At 48.8% G+C, this 25,189-nt stretch overlaps 7 protein-coding genes across 7 annotated transcripts; 4 read left to right on the plus strand and 3 right to left on the minus strand.

Annotated features, from left to right (window-relative positions):
• Window positions 1–82: 82 nt before the first annotated feature.
• LACBIDRAFT_329880 (uncharacterized protein) lies at window positions 83–2,519 on the plus strand (the record flags this gene model as incomplete). The annotated part of the gene is made up of 10 exons (XM_001884058.1): window positions 83–125; window positions 182–290; window positions 348–527; window positions 569–891; window positions 946–1,018; window positions 1,044–1,262; window positions 1,330–1,676; window positions 1,931–1,996; window positions 2,259–2,438; window positions 2,464–2,519. The coding sequence occupies 10 exons, from the start codon at window positions 83–85 to the stop codon at window positions 2,517–2,519; spliced, it is 1,596 nt and encodes a 531-aa protein (XP_001884093.1).
• Window positions 2,520–6,694: 4,175 nt separating this feature from the next.
• Window positions 6,695–7,982, minus strand: LACBIDRAFT_329881 (uncharacterized protein; the record flags this gene model as incomplete). The annotated part of the gene is made up of 5 exons (XM_001884147.1): window positions 6,695–6,733; window positions 6,920–6,988; window positions 7,047–7,116; window positions 7,177–7,263; window positions 7,318–7,982. The coding sequence occupies 5 exons, from the start codon at window positions 7,980–7,982 to the stop codon at window positions 6,695–6,697; spliced, it is 930 nt and encodes a 309-aa protein (XP_001884182.1).
• A 1,431-nt stretch (window positions 7,983–9,413) lies between these two features.
• LACBIDRAFT_329882 (proline-rich protein) lies at window positions 9,414–10,602 on the plus strand (the record flags this gene model as incomplete). The annotated part of the gene is made up of 6 exons (XM_001884059.1): window positions 9,414–9,479; window positions 9,532–10,118; window positions 10,228–10,231; window positions 10,254–10,334; window positions 10,404–10,472; window positions 10,528–10,602. The coding sequence occupies 6 exons, from the start codon at window positions 9,414–9,416 to the stop codon at window positions 10,600–10,602; spliced, it is 882 nt and encodes a 293-aa protein (XP_001884094.1).
• A 7,416-nt stretch (window positions 10,603–18,018) lies between these two features.
• LACBIDRAFT_329884 (uncharacterized protein) lies at window positions 18,019–19,344 on the minus strand (the record flags this gene model as incomplete). The annotated part of the gene is made up of 5 exons (XM_001884148.1): window positions 18,019–18,312; window positions 18,366–18,672; window positions 18,725–19,098; window positions 19,178–19,254; window positions 19,287–19,344. 5 exons carry the CDS (start codon window positions 19,342–19,344, stop codon window positions 18,019–18,021), a joined length of 1,110 nt encoding a protein of 369 aa, XP_001884183.1.
• A 291-nt stretch (window positions 19,345–19,635) lies between these two features.
• LACBIDRAFT_294874 (uncharacterized protein) lies at window positions 19,636–20,745 on the plus strand (the record flags this gene model as incomplete). Its single annotated transcript, XM_001884060.1, has 2 exons — window positions 19,636–19,786; window positions 19,864–20,745. 2 exons carry the CDS (start codon window positions 19,636–19,638, stop codon window positions 20,535–20,537), a joined length of 825 nt encoding a protein of 274 aa, XP_001884095.1. The 3' UTR covers window positions 20,538–20,745.
• A 105-nt stretch (window positions 20,746–20,850) lies between these two features.
• Window positions 20,851–22,101, minus strand: LACBIDRAFT_329886 (uncharacterized protein; the record flags this gene model as incomplete). Its single annotated transcript, XM_001884149.1, has 7 exons — window positions 20,851–20,877; window positions 20,928–21,140; window positions 21,203–21,319; window positions 21,344–21,350; window positions 21,427–21,512; window positions 21,574–21,812; window positions 21,870–22,101. The coding sequence occupies 7 exons, from the start codon at window positions 22,099–22,101 to the stop codon at window positions 20,851–20,853; spliced, it is 921 nt and encodes a 306-aa protein (XP_001884184.1).
• Window positions 22,102–22,983: 882 nt separating this feature from the next.
• On the plus strand, window positions 22,984–24,416 carry LACBIDRAFT_329887 (uncharacterized protein; the record flags this gene model as incomplete). The annotated part of the gene is made up of 8 exons (XM_001884061.1): window positions 22,984–22,991; window positions 23,110–23,332; window positions 23,527–23,549; window positions 23,647–23,878; window positions 24,116–24,206; window positions 24,252–24,306; window positions 24,327–24,388; window positions 24,409–24,416. 8 exons carry the CDS (start codon window positions 22,984–22,986, stop codon window positions 24,414–24,416), a joined length of 702 nt encoding a protein of 233 aa, XP_001884096.1.
• Between the last annotated feature and the right edge of the window lie 773 nt (window positions 24,417–25,189).

Genomic DNA, 25,189 nt, shown 5'->3' on the forward strand with positions numbered 1-25,189 from the left:
ATCGATCAAATCACAAATTAATGTTCGTGTCATACGTTTCTTCCCTCAAATTCATTGCCTCTCCGGATTATACGCAACTATAATGGTTAATAAAACTGGTGTCAATGGTGCCGGTAAAAAGATCTGTGAGCCAAAGTCTTCAATTTCACCAAGTTCAACATACTGAGCTTCAAATTTGAAGACCCACCAGATGATGTCTTCAAAAACGCGCTGTTGACATACTCCAGACACACTCTCTCGCAGGACCAAAAGTTGGCACGTCTACAAGTAGATCACCACCTTAGCATTGGGTAAGTCCACTAGCAGTGGATCGAGGGGCATTGTTGTTGACAGGCATTGCTATATAGAAAGACCAAGTTGAACGAACTTGAACGCCGATTCAACATTCCATCCGTTCGCAGGAATCGACTAGGAGCAGAAGAAGTCGTTCAGCTTGTTGTTGATGAGGTTGAAAAGGACGTGACACAGAATAATGGCCCGAATTACTTCAAGGCGAAGCTCAAAGACAAAGACATCAAAGTCCCTCGGTGAGTACCCCTTGAATAGATTCTTTTCAGGTCATTTAAAGTTGTATGCCCCCTGGAAGAGACACCGTTAGGAAGATTATGCGGGAACATTTTCCAGATGGTGCAGAGAAACGATTTCCAGGAAAAAAGAAGTTTAAAGTAAACCGACAGCCACTCTCCGCCCTTGGTCCATATCACGAAATATCAGGAGACGGTCATGAGAAAATTGGTGCCCTGGCATTGCAGATGGGAGGTTTAGGCTTTCCGATATATGCATACCGAGACAAATGGACAGGGCAACTACCACAAATAGATGTTGTTCCTGACAGTCGTTCTCCTGGAGCCGTAGGCCACCTCTATCTCGATTTGCTAGAGAAACTGGGAGGTTAGTTCGATTTTTTCGATTGGAAAGAAAAGAGTTCAGACTCGACATCTTCAGGAATGCCAATGCAATTGGACCTTGATAAGGGGTCCGAAATCGGCTGGCAGGTTGCGTTTCAAGTTGCTCTTCGGTGCGTTGTGATATTGGTTCCGAAGCAAGAAGTCAAGTGATGGATTGTTTGTCTTCAGCGAGGCCTTTGCCCCTCAAATCGATCCTGACGTGTATCGCAGCGTAGCGCTTCTGAAAAGTGTTCACAACATTATCATCGAGGCATTGTGGCGGTGGCTTCGTGAGAAAGCGGGTTACAATTTGCGAGAAGTCATTCTACAAGGCAAAACTGACCGTCTGATCAATCCTGAGGTCAATTATCACCGGTATGTTTAATCGTTTGAGCGTTCTTGAACTTCAGCTTCAATCATTTGATCGCTGACATTGTTTTAGGCATTTGTTTTACTGGATTTTTGTTCCGCTCGTTCAAAGTGCCCTTGACGAGTTCCGTGTCTATTGGAATCAGCGCACTGTCCGGTGGCAGTCTGGCAAAGACATGCCATCTGGACACGTCCCTGATGACGCCGCTGCTCATCCTCAGTTTTATGGTGGAATTGACTGCCTCATCCGCTTACCAAAGGATGTCATTTCTGACCTTCGACAATATCTGGCTGATGAAGCAGGGCCCAGAGAGGAATTCCGGCGGTTTTATCCTGAAGATTTTGTGCCTGTTGCCGAGGAGGTATACCTATCTGTTGGCCGCCCAGAGTTATCGCTTCTTACTGCCTGGAGGGTTTTCAGTAAGATGTCTGACGTTATAGAAACAAATTCTTTGTATTAGTATTCCCTGGCCTTGATAGCCATTAAACAGGCTGCAAAAGGTGGATATTACATGTCAGCCATCAAATATGTGTAGGATAAAGGAAGATATAATGTATAAAAGATGTATGAAGTGGTTCTATGGAAAGTTGGTCAGTCAATGAGGCGGGGTAGATGGGCGTGCGGTCCAAGACGTCGTTGATCACTATCGATCAATCGATCACTGTTTACCTAGGGTTAGGTCTGGGCCCAGACCTAAAGCTTATGAAATCGAAATTGAACCGCGGCGCTCCCGCCTACTGTAAGGCTCTGCAATTAACGGTTTGACGATACGCCCTCCTTGTAACGAACACGTTCGAAACAAGCTCTATTTTGTCTGAGAGGCCAAACAAACGGAAATCTGCCTGTTTGCCACTATTTACCAGCACTCCTCCTGATCACTTTCATTGGCAGGCAGCTGTAATTTCGATTAATGTCACAATTGGACAATGCGCCCACAACGGCCCGGCAAACGAGTAGAGGTGTAATTGTTTTTCCTGTGTCATGATCACTGCCATCTCAAGCTGATCGTTATTGTGTAGAACTTTTGAGGCTTGGACCTCAGCAGGCAAGTTGCCCTATTGTTGAACTAGAAGAACGCAATTTATACGCGTCGGTGAATGAAGGGTGGACGAAATTACTTCGGGCTCCCGACCTCGAAGTAATATGTCTCCTACAATCTTTGGGCGTTACATTCTCCCGATGTAAGTAAAAGACGTTCAAACATAGACGATCAAATTTTTTCTATGGCTGTTTTCGCAAACGACGTCATTCAGGGACTCTAGGTCAGATCTCACATCAAGCTCACCGGTACCATCCCACACCTAAATTTATCTCACACCATCTCAGAGCCTCTTGCCGCTCCGTGGGTACTCCTCCTTAAACGTTTCTATAACGGATATCTACCCTCTAACCATGCTCAACATCCATCCCACGCTTAGGTGTGGTCTCCTGACTCTCACTTCATCCTTCTCTCTTCCCCAGAAACCTGGCGCTTCGCATGTTCATGGCACTGGTAGTATGGATACCGCTCGTGGTTTTTTCAAAGCACCTAACTTACGTGGTTGGACCGCAAGACACGCGTGAAATATGGATTGAACGGAAGAGGGCAAGGGCGATACAAGAATTGGCCCAGTCTTCAAAAGTTGTTTGGATAGAAGTTTTGTGGCTCCGAATCAGAAGTTGAACGCGTAGCGGAACATTGAACTCAGAAGCACAAAAATATCAGAGAATAGATCACATTTCAATCCAACAAACGAGGTCCAAGCCCTGCCCTCTACGCGAGAAATCCCAGAAGTAGTAATACAACAACAGAACGAAAGAACCCTGCAATAAATATATCTCATGCCCTGAGCGAAGTGGCACGAAAAGAAACTCCTTCAAAACGCATGTAGGCCAAAGCGAGTCATGAGGTCGTGAATGTGATGTGTGCATCTGTAATAAATAGCGTCAGTCGAGTGAAATGGAAGGAAAATAGATAGAGCGCCGTAAAACATACATGATTATGGATGAGGTACGCTTAGGCAACAACGCAGTAAGCGTTGTTTCCGCTGCCACCGTCGTCGGAGTTGGTGGGGATGTCAGAGGTGTTGGAGATGGTTGTGAAAGAATCCATGTGTATGATGTTTAGGTCGATTGAGCCTGCAGAACGCTGATGAGCCGTGCAGGATTTTATACCTCTCCGGCGTTCAAAGTTTCGGCGAGGGACCAAGCGCGTCTAAAAATAGTTTGGCCGTTTAAACCTTCGTGATTGTTCTTGATTGAATTCAAAACTCGGTCATGAAGTGGACTTATTGTTGAGAGTGAGGTTTTCGCCTCAAGGCACCCTTCACAATAAGAGGTCATGAACGAATTGACGAATTCCCTCAAATTCACCTCGTGCCTTTTTGCAAAACAATGGGGCTTTTCGACCTCAATTCATCAGCATGGGTTGGACATAGTCTTGACAATTTATACGTCCTGCAATTCATGGTTTGTTGTTGACGATATGCCCCTCCACAAAATCGCTCGCCTTGAGTCTTCGTTCAAAACAGGCTACAAGGTTACCTATTTTGGCCGAAAGGCCAAACAAATCAAATCTGCATGCTTGCCAACCTTCTCATGTTGTTCTTATGTCTCATTGACCATCCAGGTAGCTGTAATCCCGATTAGCGTCACATTTGGGTTCAACTGGCCAATGCACTCAAAGCGGTCCAGCAAACGAGTAGAGGTGTAATTGTTCTTTCTGTGTCATGATCACGTCCATTTCAAGCTCTTTAGGACTCAGGAGGGCTTGAGCAATTTTTTGAAGAGGGGGCGTCATCAACAAAGTATAAGTTGCAGAGCCTATCAATTATCTAGACCATTTTCAACCCATGCTCACGAACTTGAGGTCAAATCGGAAAAGGCCCACAAGAAGGCCCATTGTTTTTCGGAAAGTCACATGAGGCGAATGAGTCAGTCCATTCATAACCTCTTATTGTGAGAGCGAAGCGCACACCTGCGCACACCCTCAACAATAAGACCACCTTCATGACCGAGTTTTGAATTCAAATAAAAACGATTATGAAGGGATAAGCAGCTAAACTATTTTTAGACGCACGACTGGCAAGACGCCGAAAGTTTGAACGCCGGATAGGTATAAAATCCTGCACGGCTCGTCAGCGTTCTGCAGGCTCAATCAACCTAAACATCTTACACATGGATTCTTTCACAACCATCTCCAACACCTCTAACATCCCCACCAACTCCGACGACGGTGGCAGCGGAAACAACGCTTACTGCGTTGTTGCCTGAGCGCACCCCATAATCATGTCCGTTTTACCACTCTATATCTAACTTTCTCGACTGACGATATTTACTACAGATGCACACATCACATTCACGACCTTATAACTCGCTCTGTCCTCGCGCGTTTTGAAGGAGTTTCTTTCGTGCCGCTTCGCTCATGGCATGGATTATATTTATTGCACCGGGGTTCTTTCGTTCTGTTGTTGTATTATTCTGGGATTTATCGCGTAGAGGGTAGGGCTCGGATGTCGTTTGTCGGATTGAAATGATTTATTCTCTGAGATTTTTGTGCTTCTGAGTTTCATCTTCCGCCACGCGACTCGATTTTTTGACTGGGAGCCGACAAATTTCTATCCGAGAAACTTTGAAGACCGGTCCAAATTACTTGCAAATTACGAGGCCTTATCTCTTTTGAGCTGAGGCCCGAGGGATTAACGAGGGACAGTGGACCGCCAAACAAGCAGAAATCTGGATGTTTGCCACTGTTTACCAGCAGTCCTTCTCATGTCTTTGCCTCAACCATAATTCCGATTAGCGTCACAATTGTGTTGTACTGGCCAGTGCGCTCAAAACGGTCCATCAGACGACTAGAGGTGTAATTGTCCTTCCTGTGTCATAATACCTGCCATTTCAAGCTGACCATGATTGTGTAGAACCTTTGAGGCTTGGTTGAGGTTTGGAAGTCGCGACTCTCCATATCGTTGAACTCAATAGGACGTGATTTCTACGCATCGGTCAATGAAGGGTGTACGGAAGTGCGGATGAACTACGCGAACTTTTGTTGTAGTGAATAAGATGGCAAGGTGGGCAGCCAGTGCGTCAGTGACACCCAAACAACGAGAATGAAAAGTGTGTACGTTTCCGCGCCCTCTAGATCCCTGATGGAGCGAGTCCGGGCCACCGTCGCACAGTCACTCGACGTCTAGCGCAGGCCCGTTTTCAGTACAGCTTGCCAGCCCAAAAGCCGAAATACGTACCAGGTTAGTGCCTGTTGCCATCATCGCTGTTGGACCTTCCGCTCTCACTGCGCTGAGTTTGTGCTTCCTCGCATCCAGCTTTTCGCGTTCCTTGCGCCCACCTTTGCGCATAGCCTACTAACCGTTTTGCGCTAGGCCTGCGACTTGACCCCTGAGCGATTGATTTGAAGGAAGCATGACTCATGACGATCATGATCACTCGTGAGGAACGCTCAGATACTACTACTAAGGCTAGTGATGAAGCAAGTTGCGCCGTCCGGATCTGTGTCGCCGTGTGATGCGGGGTTTTCTGCTCCGACCTTTACTGTTCTTGCTGGCTTTCAAATTGGTCTCTGAAAATGGCATGCATGACCACTGTCCTTGGCACTGACGTTTCAGCGGAGATCTGTTCACCGGTGTTTGGCGCAGGTCATTGGTACGCACCATAGCGTCTCGGAATCATCGTGGTGTGCATACGCAAACTGTGATCACAGAAGTGATGTAACCTCTCCACCGCGTCACGGGTTACTTGAACTTCGCCATCTCGTCAGAGTTACGATCTCCGGTGTTGGCTAAGTATAGGTCACCAGCACGCACAGCTCGGAACCCTCGTGAAAGAACTTCCCTTCAACGTGTAACCCAAACCCCGACCACAAAAATGACAATGTGACCTCTCCAACGCATCAGACAACTGCTCCACCCGTTACGACCCCGGGCCCATGGCCATCAACTCGTTACTCGATCCCAGTAAAAAAATGATAATGAATAAACACGTAGCCGCGTCGTCGTGAGGAGGAGGGGGCATGAGGCGTTGGTTGGTTGCACGCATTACGTCTTAAATAATTCTTGAAACGCTCAACGTTGATTGATCAAGAGGATTTTGGTTTATATCCGAACTACCAAGGATGGCCTTTCACCTGGCTCGAGCGAGTTAACGTTTCGACCGTCGACGCGAGGTGTTGGGTGTTGGTGTTATACCCCATTTATTTATTGAGCTCACCACACTGCTGCAATTGGCTTCTCCCGTCCCCCGTCATCTGATTTCGTGCTAAACCAATTTTATTCTGATGAAACGGAAGTGAATCGACTTGTCCGCCTTTCCCTTTTTTATTTACTTGCTAGCACTAGCACGAATTTATGGTGATACCGATAGCACACGACGACCAGTTTTAGCGCCCTTGATTGATTACTCCTTCTCGCAGATCTCTTCCTCCGCCCTCACGAACAGATCTTGCTTAAAGTACGAAAATGGGGCTAAGTAGTGCGGACCCCCGCTAAGGAAATTCGAAGTCGATCGGTCAATAGTCACGATTTTTTTCTGATGAACTGCTACTACTAAAAAAAATCTGACATGAATATTCCTAAGGGGTGCATAAAATACATTCCAAATCGTGGTTCTACGAGCAATTTAGTCTGATTAGACGAAGCGAGTGAGGAAGAGTGAACGAGGACGAACGTACAGAGCGTTCCAATTCGAGAAGTTTCAATTTTGACAGTGAGGCGTCGTGTTGCAGGCCCGCGACCATGCTCTATGCATCAAATTAATACGCCGTAAAATAAAGCCGCATACGCATATAGGAGACTGACCTTTGCAGTTTTGGAATTGAGCCCTTTAAAAGGGTCCAGATCGTTGAATGGGACTGGGTAAAATCCGATTCTAATTTGTACGAAACGAAAAAATTAGAATGGACTCGGGAAGGGAAACATTTGAACGTACTCCAATAGCTGGGCATGCAGCGTATCGATATGCGCCTCCAAACTGCCGATGTAAGTCCCCCGGCGTTGTTGTGCACCAAGCGTCGATCTGTATCAATTTTCTTAGTTACAAAGTGTAACAAAAAAAAAGAAAAAAACAAACATCTCAAACGGCGTAAAAACCGATTTTTCAAGTGCGTGATTCCAGATTTTTCGGCGTTTGTCGTCCTTTTTCGCAACGAGCCGCGCGTATGGGTGGGCGACGTGAAAGCGCGCCGAGGGGCTGGGAGTGGTCCCAGCGCGATTTCTGGTGCCGGTGGGTGAGGGCGAGGAGTCTGGGCTGCTGGTGCCGGAGGTGAAATCCGTCGGACTGTTGAAGGAGTCCAACTGGGAGTTGTCTGCGTTGAAGTCCGAGCTGCTGCCAAAGGAGTCCGTGCTATCGCAAAAGGAGTCTGAGCCGCTGGTGTTGAAGTCGGAGCGACACTGAAAGGTATCCGAGCTGGGCGCGCCATTGAACTGCGCGTTGAAACTGGGATTGAATTTTTCATAAGTGAACGGGGACGCTTCAGACGGATGCGTTGGGAAGTCGGGCAGTTCTACGTATGTATATGGGCTGGTATTTTTTTGGACGTGGGAGGTTGGGTACGACAGGGAGGAGTCGGAGTCGCTTGGTGACAGTGGTTGTTGGTAGGCGTATGAGGAAGAAGAGGATGAAGAGGAGGAACATTCGCTTAAAGGCGATGGATGCGACTCTGAGAACGCGCCGAACTGATTTTGAGGAGTGGGGGAGCAGTACGAGTTAGAAATGAGGCGGTAATTCGTAGACATCTTGGTGGGGTGGGTGCATTTACTCGAATAGTCGGCCCTGTTTATATATTTCTGATGATGGCTCGGTGCAAGCTCGGTGTTACTCGAACGAGACTTTACGAAAAACCCGGAAGCGCAAGCGAGTTCGAAGAAGCGAATAAATTTGGGAGAAGACCTGAGAAGACCGAAGCAGAAGAATTGTCAATGCCGCAGTGGTGACCAGCCAGGAACCGTGACCCAACAATCGTCGCCGTCGCTCGATGGGCAGCCCCAAAGTTATTTCGAAATTCGGTGCAAGCCATCGAGGGTGGTTTTGTGATACCTGGTGACAGCCTGTATTATGTCGAAAGAGATTACACGAAACGGGGGTCGTAAGTGGCGAGGATAGAAAGGCGACGGGGGAGAGACAAAACACCGTGACATAGGCGCCAAGTTCAGCTAAATCCGTTGCGTGTACGTACGAATGTCGTCGACAGGTGTGACCTCCTCGATCCGCGCTGCCAGTGTCAGATTGTCCCAGATCTACTCCCAATCTAAAGAGTTTGGAAATGCGCAATCTTGAATCTGCGCACGCACGAACACCGGCGGGTCCGCCGCCATACCCCCGTTTCCCGTTTTACTTCCCCGTCCCACCCCGACGTCGGCGCAAAAAAAGCTAAAGTGGAGTTGTCACTTGGACGTGAAAATTCTGTTTTGGAACGCGTCAACCGTCCAAAATCTGCGTCGATGGAATAGAAGGAGATTGGAAGGAGAATTGGCACCGTGACATCATCCACCCACCCTCACCGACCCTGCGTTTTTTGACACTTTTTCGCTCTATGTACTGACTCTCCTTTTTTCTCTCTTTCCAATACGCGCCCTTCCGTAACACAAATGATGGCCGTCGTTTCACGAACGAACATTCGCTCGATGCTTTCCACCCTCGCGCGCAAAATCGCGTTGATGTAGAGGCTTTAGTGAATGAGATTTCGACACACTTGAAATCTGCGCTGGATCTGCTCAGAGTGAAAGAAAAGGCAACTGTCGTGGGTCTTCTTATCGATGGCTCCTTCTCAACAGCCGTCTCGCGCTGGAACCGTGGGGAAAAGAGTGGAGGAGGAATTCAGGTGACGTGCGGGTTAAGTCAAGGTGCTGTTACGGCCTGTACCGCGAACGTCTAGCTGTGAGCAATATCCGACGTCGAACTTTACGAGCTCGAGTTGTGAAGGGTTTTGTTCAAACTGGGCGTTTGCGTGCAGGGCCGTTGTTCAATTCGCCGAGATCTCATTGGATTGTCAAAATTTAAGCTTTCACACGCTGTCGTCGCCGATCGATCATTTGACGCGCCCCGGATCTGAAATAGAAACACGCTCGCCAAATCCGGACACTCCAAGATCGCCTTGACTTTTGCCTGATTTATTTAATAAATTGACCTCCTCACATCCCATTTTGCACCTTCAACTACGATCCACCATGAACGACGCTTTACAGTTTCCCCGCTGCTCACTTTCTATACCCATTCCCGAGACCTACAACAACGTAAGTTCTCTTTATTTTCAGCATTCATCGTATTTAACTATTTCCAATCCAGTATTCCATGAGCTACGGAATCGCACAACCACAACCTCCTCCGCCACCACCTCCGCCTCCGCCCGCGTACCCATGGGAATCCTTCCATCCCTCCGCCACGGGCCTCCCACTCCACGCACCCGTTCCGAGCGCATCTCAAATTCCACTCTTGTTCGATGAATATAACTTCGAAGCGATGCACTCTGTCCTCTATCACACCCACCCACCGAATTCTAGTTCCTCCACCTCCACCGTCGACTATCGATACCCAAACACAGATTCCTTCGCGCCCTTGCCGACTTCCAGTACAACCAACATCACGACAAACCCAGCATGCAGAGCCATCTGCGAACCCCAAGGAACCATGCTCAATCCAGAATTTTATATCTCTGAACCGGAACAAAATATATTCCCTACGCCCTCTGAGCTCCTCTCCGAACTAGCGCTCAAAGACGCAGAATTCCTAAGTCCAGATCCGACGGGCGCGACGTCCGAAGAGCTGTTCAATAACAGTCCAGTACAAGTCGACGGGAAACCTCGCCACGATAGCGCAAGAAAAGCCCGGCGACGTGCGACGGCGAAGAGCGTGGGGTTCATACCCACCGATCCGTAAGTTACTTACTTATATTTTTAAAGCAATTTTTCTGACCCCGGTTTTATTTATTTAGAGACACGATATCATCACACGAAAAAAAGCGACACTACCTCGAATGCCTAGAACAGTACGTTATGTACCTCCACCAGCAATTCGAGCTCCTAGGTGCGGTACCTGCAACGTTAACACGCGTGTCGGGGTATCGGGGCTTGAGTAGCCGGTCCATCAGAGTACGTGCCCCTCCTCCCTCCTTCGCCGAGTCTCCGAGTCCTAAAAACTGATCCTGATGTAAACTTCAGACGCTCTTGGTGCACATGCAAAAATCGAATCGGAAATTAAATATCCGTACCGTAAGCGAAGAACAAAAGGTTTGTGATACTCGGATTTTTATTAGTGCCGGTTGCCTATTTAGTTTTTCAACAGTTCCTTGCGCTCAGAGACGCGGTGTATGCAAAGAAAATCAGGGATGCATGTGCGGCGCCGCCTCCGGGATGTTGAATTAAATTTGATTTGATCTCTTCGTTCGCCCTTGTTATTTTGTAGCCAACCTATGTACTCCCCCGATTATCGTTTCGACATTGAATTTCTGGGCTCAACTTTTTCTATGTTAACTATATATTATCGTCCATAATTATGTGATCTTGTCCTATTCTTCGACCTAAAATTCTTGGAGTCGAGTCCAACACCATTGCGACGAGATGACCTGAGAAATCAAATGGTATAAATACATTCATGGTGAAGATACCGAGATATCTAATGCTAACAACTTGATAAAACAACGAGCAGCGAAAGAAAAGAACAGGAAAAAAGATCAACGCAGTCCGCATCCACTCAAGCCACCGTCTTAACCTTCATCTTCCCAAAAATCGTCGACAAATCCACCCACCGTCTCCCACACTGATCAAGGTACTTATCAACACAAGCCGTCAACGACCTCAACAACGCAGCGTTCGCCGGCGCCCTCACAACAGCCGCGACGAGCTCTGTCAAAGCGGAAAGCCAATCTCAGTTTGATAACCTCGTCAAGAAGATACTCCCACAAACCTTTATTCGGACCGACAGCGGAATTGATGGCCTTCTCCCCATCGAAGAGATAGGCAAAGTACCGAAGTTGGGTGTATAATTCCGCATCCGAATACTATGTTTGTTTGGTTGTTCGAAACCGGGGTGGTTGTTGGTGTGGGGAAGAGAAGAAGTGCGCATGTGAGTAAGATGAGATCAACCGGAGCGCGCAGAAAGAGGATAAACGAACCTCAAATGAAACGCGCCCTTTACACTCCAATTTCAAGCATTTCCTCCCGTACACGCCCATCATACGTGTGCGGTTCCCGCACGTCGAGTCGTCACATACCAACCAGCCTTCGTAATACCGCCCAATAAACTCCCTGATTTGCACTTCCAGCTGCAGCTGCATGCTGCCCAGTTTGAGTGGTTTTTGGCACCCCAGGCAGGCGGCTCCGCTCGGGTGGAGAATAGACGTCTGTACATTCTGGGGTGAGGAGCGATAAGAGAGGAAACGGGGGTAGATACTTACACTTCTTTCAGGAATAGGCGTAAACGGCATCTGGGCGCTGCATTGCCTACACCGAACGACAAACGGAGAGGCGTCCTGGAATCGTTCTTTATCGGAGATCAGCGAGTCCAGCATGGAGAATTCCCTTTCTTCTGGTCCATTTGAGGTTTTGTAGCGCTGGGGGTCCAAACCTGTGGGATGGGAGGCATCAAACTCAGTGTCTATATGCAAAGAAGGAAAGTAAACAGGGTACGCACCAAGACATTCAGCCAACCGGGCTCGATCGGTCCCTTCGATAGGGTCGCACAGACGTTCGATGGGCGGAAGAAGTTGCTGCGAAAGGTAATGTTCGTAATCTAACTCTCTTCAACACACAGCTGGGATAGAGGAGGATAGTAGATGCCCACCGACTCTGAGCTCCGACCCCGCTCTCCGAACTTCGTCAGGGTGCTTGGCCCGATCGGCTTGAGCGGTCTTGGCTGTCTCCTCGCCTTCAGCGAGGCAGAACACGTATGGGATGACATCCCCCGCACGAGCGGAGCCACCCCTTTGTTGCATCCTTAACGCCACTTGGACATGTGGCTGGCTCTTCGCGTCAGGGTAGTCTTTGGGGTTTTTTCCGAGACGCTGATGGGTGGCTGTGATAAGAAACTCTCTCTGTGATGATCGAGACAACTTGTTTACCTTGAATACAATGAAATCTTCCAGCTTCGTCGTCCCATTCCGCACTTGTTCTGAGATGCTCGTCAGGTATTCGTGGATACTCTCCACAACCACTTCAGTAGGTTCACCCGACAGAATCTGCTCGAGAACATATCTGCGATGATTATGTCACCAGTCCGAAGAAAGTGGGATATGGCAACTTACTGGGAGACGTTCTTCGATAGCGCACAGTACTCCCTGCGCTTCATATCAAGACCCTTGACTTCTGTTGTGGTCCTTCCGCCGTCTTCAACTTTGATAGCGGCGTACTTCTTTTTCTGCAACAGCAGGAGCCGTTCGAAGACTGCATCAAGGTCAATTTCCAGGAGCCTATATCGATCGTTGATAGCTTTCTTGAACAGGGCGGATATCTTGAGCGCTTCAGATAACTCGGTGACGTTGGAGTTTACAAAGACAGAATCCGTGTCTCCGTAGACAACCTTGAAGTGCGGTCAGCGAAAACGTAAATAATTCACGTCAGGCCCTTACATCGAGGTTGAGACCCTCAGCCGTTTCTCGCGTGTTCGTCAAGATTTCACGGCCCTTGTAGGTGGTCAGAGCGGCAAGTGGTCGGGCATAAAAGCGCGAGTATTCGAAGCCCAAACACCCGTACATGCTGTTAGCCGTCAACTTGAGGGCGGTTTGTTTGATGTCGTACTGAGTAACGTTTGAGGAAATGGCATACTCAGAAATCTAGCAGGAATGTACGCACCTGAAGGAGCTTGGCTGGCGTAACGTCTCGGTCTTTCATGAGTCCTTTAACTTGCCGCCGCCGGCTAACAAGAGTGGCAATCAGACGTGGCAAGACGCCCTGAGGTGTATTGGGAGGAGGAGGGTCAGGTATCCGCTCATCGCCATTCTGTCACAAAACAAAGCATGAGCTTCATGATAACAGCAATCAAAACATGACGAACCTCATCGTCGTCAACCCGCTCCACAGTCGTGAAGTCGATATTATACTCTTGGATGATGCTGGGATACAAAGAGTTAAAGTCCATGACGAGGATAAACTTGTCCCATAAGCCCCTCTTTGGTTCAAAGACGAGTCCACCCTTGTACTTGTCGCGTTTACCCTTCGTACTCGTTTTGCCGCCTTCGGGAGTTTCCTCTGCTTCTTGCTTGACCACAGCAGCTGACTGCTTCCCGTAAGTCTTGTCGGGGCAGATATACTTCAAGCGATGGAACTCGTGCAACAAAATGTACTCATTGCGCTCTGCACGTCCGCCATTCAACGTTTTATTCCTGCAAGGCATTCAATGATCTAAGACACTCCAAAGTGCGCCACGACGTACCATGAGTTGCCAGCGAGATTCGTCAACTGTCTTGTCAGGGGCAGAATCTGCACCTTCGCGGCTATCGCCATTTGATAGTGTGCGTCAAGTTCACAGTGACGAACAAAGGTAAGCATTCGATCCGGAGAACTCAAACTCCCATCTAGGTAGCTGGCAGTGTCGTCTGGGTCGATGTCTTGCCGTTCACTATTCAGATGTGTCTTGCACATCTCGGTTAAGGACCAGGTCGTGGATACAATCATGCTCTAAGGAGAGAGTCAATGTCCGGCAGAGACACTCCGCGAAGTTGGCGACAGACCTTTGCACCATCACTAGCAAGGTCGCAGAGCATTCGGCCGTTCAAAAACTTGATATTCGAACCTTGTCTCCCAATATTAGGCCACTTGGACCTTCTGAATCGTCCGAGACGAGACCAGTGGTCGGCCTTCAGATCGCGCATTCGATGCAGCAGGACGTCGAGGGAAACACCAAGGAAATCGTGGCCGACAATAACATCTGGGTCCGCCTTATAGATGGACACTGCAAATCCTCTAATCAGACGGAATAGGAGTGTGAGGTCAACATGGAATGCGAACCCAGCAAGCTATTGAGGAGCATGCGTTCATTCTTCATGGGTGAGATGACGCCTTTGCCGTTTGCCCTGGCCTGATTTTCGAAGTTTGGAGGAAAGCGGTCGAGTGGGCGAACGTAAGTCTGGACGACGCACGGAAGTCTTTCCGGAGGGGTTGGGTCATCAATCTGCACTACACCACAAGGATTAGTGCTAGCACTGCCAGACGATCACCCTTGACTTACTATTATGCCAGATTCTCGAGGTGGTGCAAACGATTTCTCGTTTATTTTCTTGATGATTGACAATGCTGCGGACGCTAAGACTCATGACAGTCAGAGGGGGCAGTTCCCTTGGTGCATCTGAATCAGTTTCTGCGAACGGATTGACGTCCTTGGGGTTAGAAACCGTTGCTTCGAGTTTGCACCATGAAACCTAGGGGTGTGTTGGCAAGATCAAGACCAATGGTTGCGAAATGCTTACCCCCTTGTTATCAATTTGGGGCTTTTTGATTTGGAGCCAGCATGGCCCCATGATCTTACGTTTGAGCACAAAAAGTTCAAACGCGCTTGTATTGGTTCCAAATATTCTCAAAATGTTCGGACTGCAGGCTTCCATGGGCACCTGTGGTTCTGACAAGCAGTCAGTGTCCGGAACGAAAACGTGAAACGAGAAGCTCACCATTGAATCCATAAACAACTTTCATCCAGGTGCTCTCTCCACGCGGAACCTCCGTTTTTCCAAAAGCATACTTCCTCTTCACCCATTTTGCTCGCCAGGACTTTATTCCCAGCTCCCTCCTAATCATATCGAAGTCGTCATAGACATCAGATTCGGTAGGAACTATATCCGTGTCGTGCATCTTGCCCTCATCGTCTTGCTCAACTTGTTTCTCCCGTTGCAGTACAAAAAGATTCCGTTGTATCCCTTCAACAGTTACGCAGCACGATACCCATTTGCCCGTCACCTTGTCCTTGAGCTTGCCCACGAAATATAGCTTTCCGTCATTTTCAAGGTAATCCAGCCAAAAGAAACGGAGAGAGCCATCTTCTTCAAGAGCGGATACGGTCGTGGCACTGTTTGCGGATGTGCTGGAACTAAGAGGGCCCAATGTGTCTTCACTGACGACTGCAAGAGAGTCGTGGACTGAGAGCCAGGACGGTTTGGCGTCGGGTTCTTCTTTCTTGGGTGCTGGTGGTGGAAGCGGTTTTGTGGGTTTCTTATTGGGTGGAGGCTTGATGTCTGGTTTCGTATCCAAATCGTCGTCATCGACGTCCATGAAAGCGTCCATATCCAAATCGTCAAAGGAAGTATCGTCAAAGCCGTCGGAACTACTGTGGACATCCATGTCGGCAAAACGCTCAATGGCAGGCGTCATTCCACCAGCATCACTAATCCGAGGTTTCTTCTTCGGACTCATGTAATCATCGCTGGGGGGATGTTGCATGTCCTCAAACGGAGGGTCAGAGGGCGGTTCGGCCCCGCCACGGTACGAGTCGAAATCAGGAGACATATCAGGATTGTAGTTCCGTTTACGCGACTTTTTTTTGGAGGCGATGGGTGTAACTGGAGCAGTGTCCATGTTTCCGAGAATTGAGCTCATGAATACATCTTCTTGCTCAGCGGAACGGACAGGTCGGTAGGCGCTGATTGTGGGAGCAGCTACCGGGGGTGGTGCTTTGGGCTTCGCCTTGCTTTTACCTGCCACTTCCTTTCCCTTTTTCTTCGCTAGAGTAGCATTTCAGAGGGCAATTAATATAGCCATAGGCGTAAGAAACGAACCTTTCTTCGGTTTGTCGTATTCTTCGTCCGATTCCTCGGCGTCCTGATCACCACCCGCCCAATCATCCATCCCATTGTCCATGTACCCCCCCACCCCATCATCAACAACAAAGTCATCCTCCATCAATCGCCCCTTCACAATGCGCTTGTACTGGTCTTCGGAAACCTCATCGTATATCTTATCATCCTCTTCCTGGGCGCGTTCTAGTCTTTCAGCTAGCGTGTAAATGACGACGCGTGGCATACCTTCAAAACACGCTTTTCTCCCTCCCTTGCGCGCTTGTATTCTGCTAGCCTGTCAAGCTTGTTACTTTTGTCGCGTCGAGAACGGTCTGCCATTACGAGAAGCGTCCTCCGTCGTTGGCGATGTGGGGAGAAGTCAGAGCCAAGGACTTCCCACGCCAAATACCTATCTCAGACCCATTCTCGAAAGAGCGTTTTTGGTAGTGAACTCGTTGCAGATAATAATTGTCGTCCTAGCAAAGTCTGGGATGAAATGCTCATAAAAATGCGTAATCAGCGTGTAGATAAGAACCCTCAAAAGTGCCAACAATTTTGGCACTACAAACTCGAGAGCACATCATCAGAGAGTGCAACCACTACGAGGAACAGCGGAAGAAGCTGCGCAAGCATAACCGAGACCTAGCGCTCCCAGAGCTGCTGGGAACGCCCAAGGGTATAGCTGCCCTAGCCGAGTTCATTCGAGACTCAGGTGCCTTCACGTTCACCGGGGAAAAATACACCCCCAAGGACCTCCCCTCCTTCCACGACGAACCAGAGCCTCCCGATATTGACTCAGAAGACGACGAGTCAGACGCTGAACCATAGCACGCCCATGCCATCCACACCCGTGTACACAACCCCGCGAGCGCAATAGCGCCCGCCCATGCCCTAGCGTCATATGCACGCAACAGTCCAAGACCCCCGTTCATTCGGCCCTCTACCAAAACACTATACATTATCTTTACATGACAGCTACACAACGGACGTTAATACCCACACAAGTGGAGGCCCACCAGACCCAACTACACCTAAGGGGAGCCTTACGCTCTCCGTGCGTCTTAGTACTAGGCTACTTGTTGCACGTAAATCTCTAGAAACCAAAAAAAAAAAAAAAAAAAATTTGGCACTGGATAACTTCCCATAAGGTTTAGAAACCTAGATTATTTTTCTAAACTGACATGCCGCCATGCCGTTTGCCAAATGGGTCACAATCTGTCAAAGTTGAACTCCGCTTGTCATTGAACACCCTCTTCTAGATTTTAATCTAGACGAGGCCTCCCCCCCCTCTTCTAGTTCTAAATCACTTGCATAAACCCTTTTTTCATCGTCCGACGATCAATCCCTGAGCATCCCGTCCAAATCAGACAAGGCATCAAGATCCACCAACATATGTAGCCGGTTTCTGAAGAACTATCCACTACATCTTTCTTGTATTTCTCGAGAAACAATAGGGAATCAAGAGTGAAAGACAATCAAGTCATTTTTCATACGAACCGGGTTTGTAGGACATTTTTTTATCATGTTGAAGACGTACGCTTCAAACCACACACTGAGGCATCCAATTGCACGTAAGTGCAGGGTGTCTTCATATTATTGGTCAGCTCTCCTCACTGAATTCAATATCAACTGAGGCTGGAGGCGCAGTGGGCACCTGTGGGCACGGAATGAGGTTCAGTAAAGAGATCCTAAATGAGATCCGCGTCACCAAAGAAGAATTGATTGCACTTGTATAGATCTGTATTACTTTGGCTTGTGGTTTAGAAAAACGGCTGAATATATTTTTGAACTCTGCCCATCAAACATTTAGAGAATAATCTAGGCTTCTAGACCTTATGGGAAGTTATCCACTACTTAAATAGGCCTACTTAGGCGTTTTGACATCCTGTCGACGTCCCCGTCCGTTTCTCTTCTTCCTGTCACTGCAGTTTAGCCTTTTTATGCCCTCTTCACATGTCTAGCTTCCTGGTCAATAAAAGAAAATAACTGGGTGATAGAATTTTACGTTGGGCAGCAAACTTTGAACAAGGCATGCCATCAATGCTGGAACTGAAATAGACTCGGTATACTACAGACTAAACCCTCCCGTCAACATCTTTTTTTTCCTTCCTGGCTGTGGTTGCCTTTACCTTCTTTGCTGCACGCCTCTTTTTAAAAGCTGCCTTTACCAATTCACTTTTTGTTGCCAGCGGTGAAGTGGCATCCTCAGAACGGACATCCTCAGAACTCTCCCCCTTGCAGTCCCTACATGGGCATTGGCCTAGATCTTCGAAATACTTTTCTCCATAGTTGACAAAAACCTCTTGACCTGATTTGATGGCTTTCGTGGTGCAAACCACAAAAGACAGTGTTGAATTGATTGGAATAAACTGTATAATGTCGTAAATGGGTGCCGAATGCTCAACAAAAACAAATGACTCACCTTGGCATTGAACGAATTGCACGCATGGTTTATGAATCGTAGCGGTCCTATGAGCACACGTGGCTTTTCTGTTTCTGCTTGTTCTTGCACTTGACTCAGGTGAGGACGGAGTTCCGACAGATGCGAGTGTTCCGCCGTTGAATCAGAAGCCAATAAACCTATGAGAGGGTAGAGCATCTCCTCTGCAACCAGATCCCTGGTAGCCCTGATGGAAAAACCATGTGTATCATCATCCTTGAACGTCTTTATCTTTAGTTGAACACCCCAGCCTGGATTGCAGATGAGATTTCCATACGCGATGGAACACCTTGGCAAAGAGAGATTAGGTCAAGTAGTATGCTCCATGTTTCAGCACTTACCACTCAATCGTCTTCTGGCGTTCATGAGTCTTCACCAAATCTGGGGACACTACGTTGATCGCTGTTGCCATTTCCTGGCCAAACTTGACTGCATCTGCCACACTGCATCGCACCAACATGGATTTCTTCTCCTCAAAAATAACTTGAATGGCTTTGGCCTTGTCAAGGTCCAACTTGAAGGTAGGGTCAGGATGCACATGACGTATACGATGACTTCGAGACTGTTTTTTTCGCTTGTATTGCTGGAAAATAGACTGAACCAGCCAGGAGTCCACATCCACTACCTCTTTCGATGCTAGGTGCGCAGTCGACAGATGTTCTGCCAGTTCGTACTCTTGAGTTTTGATCTGACCCCAATGGATATGTGGCTGAGGCTCCATGGCGGTATGTAAGTATGTAGTCGGAGTTTATAAATCAATTCTTTCCAAGTCGAAACTGGTAGTACTTACTTACACCAGAGTCCACCTCCATTCCAACGGTTTCTTCAAGATCAGTGTCGATATGACTAGGTCTGTTGTGTGTCAATTGACCTGTCTGCCCCTTACATTCAGGCCCCACTCACAGAAAACGATGAGGATGCAGAGTACCGATGTGACTTCGCTTTTGTTTCCGCCGCCCATCCCTGGAACTCGTCATGACAGCGCTCTCCCCATGCCCACGATGTCTAACTAGTAAGTACCCATCTTATTATCGTGCGTTGGCAACCTTACATTCCGTTGTGCCACTCAAGTGCCACTCCCTTTCATCAGGAAACTATATAAGAGGAAATGACTGCGTTCATCTCGAAACAAACGCCCACTTCTAAACTTGAAAGACTTCGCCTGTTATCTACCCGTCCGCCATATCGACAGATACTCCTGCCATTCCTACAAAGTGAGTGCCAATTCTATGACGCGTCACAATAGAGACAGATGGGAGAGATTTTCAGGGCTTCTCCGTTCCCAAGTCCCACCCATGCGTCCGGAGAAGGTATTGACGGGCCTGTCATTCTCGAACAACAAATCCAGCCCATTTCGATCTTTCCTTCTGGCAAGGACGACGCCCAAATTTTGAGCACAAGCCGTATGCCCTCCAATCTTGTTGTCTCATCTTCTTTGTTCTAATCTACCCCATCATAGCCACTGTTACGAAATCCGGCGTGCCAAACCATTCTACATACCCAGCTATCGACCCTCCCTGGCAAGAGGACATCACCGCCTTAAAGAAGCAAGTAAATGATCTCAGTGCCCGCATATCGCACTTGCAGCCTGGAGGAAATCCTACACTCCAGACTCTCACGGCTGTGACCAACGACAATAACTCCGTCCAGCAAGATGTCAATACCAATCCCCCTAATCGTCCTTTGGAACCTACTCAAGCTCCTTCGAGCTCAGATCCCACCACCAGCTCGTTTCGCCAGAACCATCTCACAGCCAGGATCTCCATCCGCATCGCATGCCTCTTCATCCTGGTGATCCTACTCCTCCAGACATTCTACGCGCACTACACCAACTTACGCGACTCCCGCTTCTGGTGGAGTGCAGCCTACGATTGGTGCTTCGCCACTGACGCGTGCAACACGAAAGTGGGCACGCCGTTGAAGGAGGGTTACGACGTCGGCTTGGCGTCCATTTCAGCTTTCTGGGGTGTGGTTGAAATGGCGTGGTTCCATTGTCTCGACACCATCACGCCATGGTGGATCTGGATTCAAGGGGTAGAACACATTCTGCTGGTTTGCTGTATTCGGATGTTGGCTGTCAGGTGGCCGAAAAAAACGTCGGAAAATAGTTCAGTGAGAGATTGGCAATCCCCACTTCGAGTCGTTTCGCAATGAATAAAGCTAGTTTCCAAGTTTCAGAACCTCGATCGTCTTGGGTCGAGGACCTCAACGTTTCAACAAGTAGAGGGTTACAGTCACCTCGCTGCGGTTCTAGATTACAGAAATTGGTAGCTGATGTCAGATCATATGTTCTCTGCCACTCCCATTGTCAATGTCTAGTTAGTCCCACTGTATGCCAGCTTATACATACTACGTTGAGCTCATATCATTGGCATCATCACCAAACGTCCATGCGTATTCAAGGCTAATCAATGCAAGTGTGTCTATAATGTCTGTGCAACGGTCCATGCCGGGAATTTTTGGTAATCTACTTCGTCTCGACGAACTGGAGGGTCTGCAAAACGATAAGTCAAAGCTTTCCCCAAAACGACTATGGGTACATACGTATTCCGTGATCGGTGAAGGAAACTGCGCTGAAAAGGTGGACGAGTTACCGCCAGCATAGAGCGCGCTGGATTGTGCAAAAAGCACAGTGGTCGGGGCGGCTAAGAGGGAAACATTGAGTGCTTGGAAGATGTGAGGGTGAGCACCGAGCTTACAGCCATTGGAGTTGATCCATTGAGGGGAGAGGTTTCCTGTAGTGAGGTCGATGGTCCACTGTAACAAAAATTAGTGTCGGCGAATTTATTCGGAGAGGGGATGTGAAGGGCTTTGCGTACAACATCGGACTCTGCTGCTCTAACCAAAGTCGTCACGTTAGTGTAGGCATTGGAGATGTTAGCCGGGACAGCGCCAGCGACCGCTGTGACGAATCGAGATGAGATACCACGTGCAAGCTACCAGTGTCAAAGGAGACGTACATCCTGGCTGGGCAATTCCCGTAAGATAAAAGAAACTATACTTTGTCAGTGTAAACACTGACACGCGACGGCAAAGGACATACTTGTAAGATTCCGAACCAATATCAACGCTTGTGTCGTTAGCACCCTGCACCAATCCAAGGAGAGGAAAACCGATCTCATCCGAGTCCTATGAAAAAGGCAAATCCATATCAACATCCACTTGAAACAGGAAAGATGGAAGAGGCTACCTCCATGGTGATCCGGACTTGTGAAGCTGAGATCGAGGATTCTTGGATGGGGAAAGTAACGGTGGTGGCGTTCTCGATGGCCGACTCATATTGGAGCTGGGCTTTGCTGAGAGAATTCTTGGAAATATAACCAAGACAGTCTCCCGTGCTGTTTTTGACCTCGATAACTCCGCGTTTGGTTACGGTCTTTACGACTTGAATGACGGGGACAGAGGAAGGCGTCGAGCGGCGGACGAAATCTAGGAAGAGGACGGTGAGTCGTACTGACTTGTCATGAAGAAAGAGCGGATACGCACCACTCCTCCTGCGTACCGGAGCCTTCAAGGGCATACCACGAACTAGCCTTTCAGCGTTCGTCAAGGCATCTAGGGGGGAGGGAACAGATGGGGTGGGAGCAGGGGGCTGAACGGCATTGGGGAAGTTCCCAGCACAGTACTCTGCTATGCACGCAGGTTCACCCGCTGGAGAAACAAGAGCAGAAACACCGGCCGAGACAGCTAAGGCGAAAAAGGCGAGTAAGGAACGCATGGTAAAGAGCGACTTGAGAGGAAGGGTTCTAGAGACGAGAGGAATGAATCAAAGTATTCGCATGATTCGCGGCTTTCAACAATTTTTCGCCTCGGCACATCGTTTATGACCGCTTTTCATAAAGGTTTGTGCGACTCCACAGCTCGATCGGCAGAGGACGGGGGCAACTTTAGGCGGCGACCACAAAGTAGAGTGATCAAACTCGTACATGTAGATACATGTTCTGCACTCGAAAATCGGAATTAAGGGTGTAGGCGCTTGCTTTTGTCGCTTCGCTGTGCGATGAGGTACTTAGGTACTGACGCTGGGAAGGTCCACCATTGACCTGCGATCCAAACAAAAGTAAACACGTGTTTCCTTCACCACGCCAGGGAAAAATTTAAAATGACGCTGTTTCGTCTCCAGAGAAGCATGACTGAAAAGTCGTGAAAGAAAGTAGATGACTTTCTAGACCCCAAAGCCCTCAAGTTTCTTGTGTTTTCGTCGTTTGTCGCTTCCCGATAGCTCGAAGACCTGACTGTTGATGCTGTGATAGTCTTCAGATTCTATGGCGCCGATTTTTCATTACTAGGGCGTACACAAAAGGGACGCGCGCTGAGCCTCCGCAACTCTGATAGGAGACGCTGAGAGGATCTTGATACGAGGCATGCCGTCAGAATCCCAACGACCCTTCCTCGTCAACATCGGCTGCTCATCCTCCACCGCGCCTGCGACCTCCCTCTCCACACGACCCCCCAAACTGCCTTGATCACCGAACACTGGCTCAACGCGCACAAATTCAACACGATCATCTGCACCCGTTAGTCTTTCGGACCTTCGAGCATTGAAAACTGGTCCCTTGCGGCAGCGGATCTTCGTAAACGTCGACTCGTCGCATTCACGATGCCTTGGTATGCGGTGAGGGGAATGGGAAGATGGCCATCAGTATGCCGTATGCATCTGAGCTGCGTATCGTGGTGTCAGGATCCTGGTGACGATATGCTACGTGAGGCTGCTCATACCTGGTAGGTTTCAAAATCTGAAGGGAGGTGAGAAAGCCATGTCACGGCAAAGAGGGTGGCGTGCACATCCAGGCTGTCGAGAGGTTGTTTTGAGGGGAGGAAGTGGGCTGGATGGGGTGGGATGCAGTTCTGCACTTGATCTTCATGTGGAGCGCATCAAGCGGCCAAAACACACCACCACGAGGGATCTAGAGAGGGAGACACCAACAGTCGTGCAGTTCTGGTATGCTGTAAGCCGTACAGGGTAGTTTGGAGATACAAGTCGTTGTTGTTGGAGTAGCGGGAGGATGGAGTTCGTGCAGTTGGGCGGCTGATCGAGAGTACTGGTGTCTTTGAAACCGCGGCTCGACAGCAGTGTGTCAGGCAGGATGATAGCGGGGTCCTTTAAGCTTATCAGGAGCGAGAAAGTTTCGGAAACGCCTAGCGGAGTGCCACTAGATGTGTGCTGTAAGTGTCGTTGTGGTCGTTCTCTCGCTCTTTTCGTCCATCTATCCACCACCTCTCCACCAACTCCGGCGTTGCATACTTCACGGCGGTCTTCCAGCCTATGGCACAGCACTGCGCCACCACGCCCGACCCAACAAACTCCGCAGACACTCCGCTCATCGATCACATACCTCGCGTTTCAAATCCATTTACAGCCGGAATTGCGATCTTACTCCACGGAATACACCTGCCCTGTCACATTGGACTTGTCCAACTTCCGCTCGTTCGTCCTCGCCATTCCTCCACAAGAATTTGAGAGCGGTGTTGACGATGGAGAGCCAGTGCAAACGGTTTGAGTTCAACGTCACAGAGGGCCGTTGCTGATGCGGTGTTAGCTGAAGAGTTCATCATCCAATCTTTCAACCAACGTCGATGGCAAGACCCCCTTTGGAAGCCGGCAACTTGCGGGGACCGTTAAGAGCCGTCAGGCAAAACCTCGAATGTTGTGGAAGCCGATTGGCAGGGAAAGGGTTGAAGCGAGTGGGGTACCAGAATATGTTCGGCCGCTGCAACTCGACTTTCACTAGCTTTGTCCCTCTCAGCCGGAGAAAGTCTGGTCCGCGCTATCGTTGATGGCGGCGACCTCGACCCGCCATGATTCATCAAAACGAAGAAGCCGTGCGTCCGTGTCGTCTGAAAGGCACTTCCGATGATCGACATCAGTCAGGAGGACGGTGGGAAGGACCAAAAGCGTAGTTGGTGGAGGGCTGTGGAATGGGTATGTTGTTAAGTTTGAAGGAAATGCGAAAGTCGGCTGTCGTTGGTCGTTGGCTTCATTGAGAAGGAGTGGGCGAATGTGGGTGAGTGATGGGATAACCAGCTGGGTAAATAAACCTTAGCTACCGGCGGTTTGGAATAGAAAAGACTACGAGCTTACTTTGAATTCTCTCCAACAGGCAAACCGATGTAAGCACGGCCAATTGTGAGGACTTGACGAGTCGAATATCAATATTGGCACTTGAACCGACCCGCTAAGCCACCGCGCAGCAACTCCAGCTCCGAATTTGCAGCTATCAAATTGGATGTTCAGAGAGGGGCGAACTCGACGATGATCCGGCCACTCACTTTGAGAGACTGTATTGTTAAGACGAGAGAAAAAAGACGTGTAGATTGCGCGCCGTTTTCTATCTGCCATGAGTACTAGAGAAATAAGGTCAGCCAGGCCCACGTTCGTAGAGTCCACTCGTAAGCACCGCATATACATCAGTCCAACAGGCGCGTTCGGCGCCAACAACGGACTTTATTCTCTCGTCGTGAGCCCTGCAGGTGCCATACAAAACCAACACTAGAAAGTTGAGCCCACTCACCAAAGACAGCAAACTACCGAGGAATGAGAAAGACGAAGGCGAGGGCTTGGAGAAGACTGGAGTCAACAGTCGGAAAAGCCCGGGCACGTTTACAGCTATCGAGGTATCGATAGACTAGTTTCCACAACGCTCCGCTCAATGATTTTGTTTAGTTTTGGAGCTGGCCAAACAACTTCCCACAGCTAGTTGGCAGGCATTGCCTCCCCGCCCCTTCCCGCTTGTTGCGTATATAGTCATACCTTCCTGGTAAGGTTGTTTGCGCATACCCTGAGGCTCCACAAGTAAACAAAACCA

This window comes from Laccaria bicolor, genomic scaffold (assembly GCF_000143565.1).
Source record: "Laccaria bicolor S238N-H82 LACBIscaffold_24 genomic scaffold, whole genome shotgun sequence".
NCBI classification, from domain to species: domain Eukaryota; kingdom Fungi; phylum Basidiomycota; class Agaricomycetes; order Agaricales; family Hydnangiaceae; genus Laccaria; species Laccaria bicolor.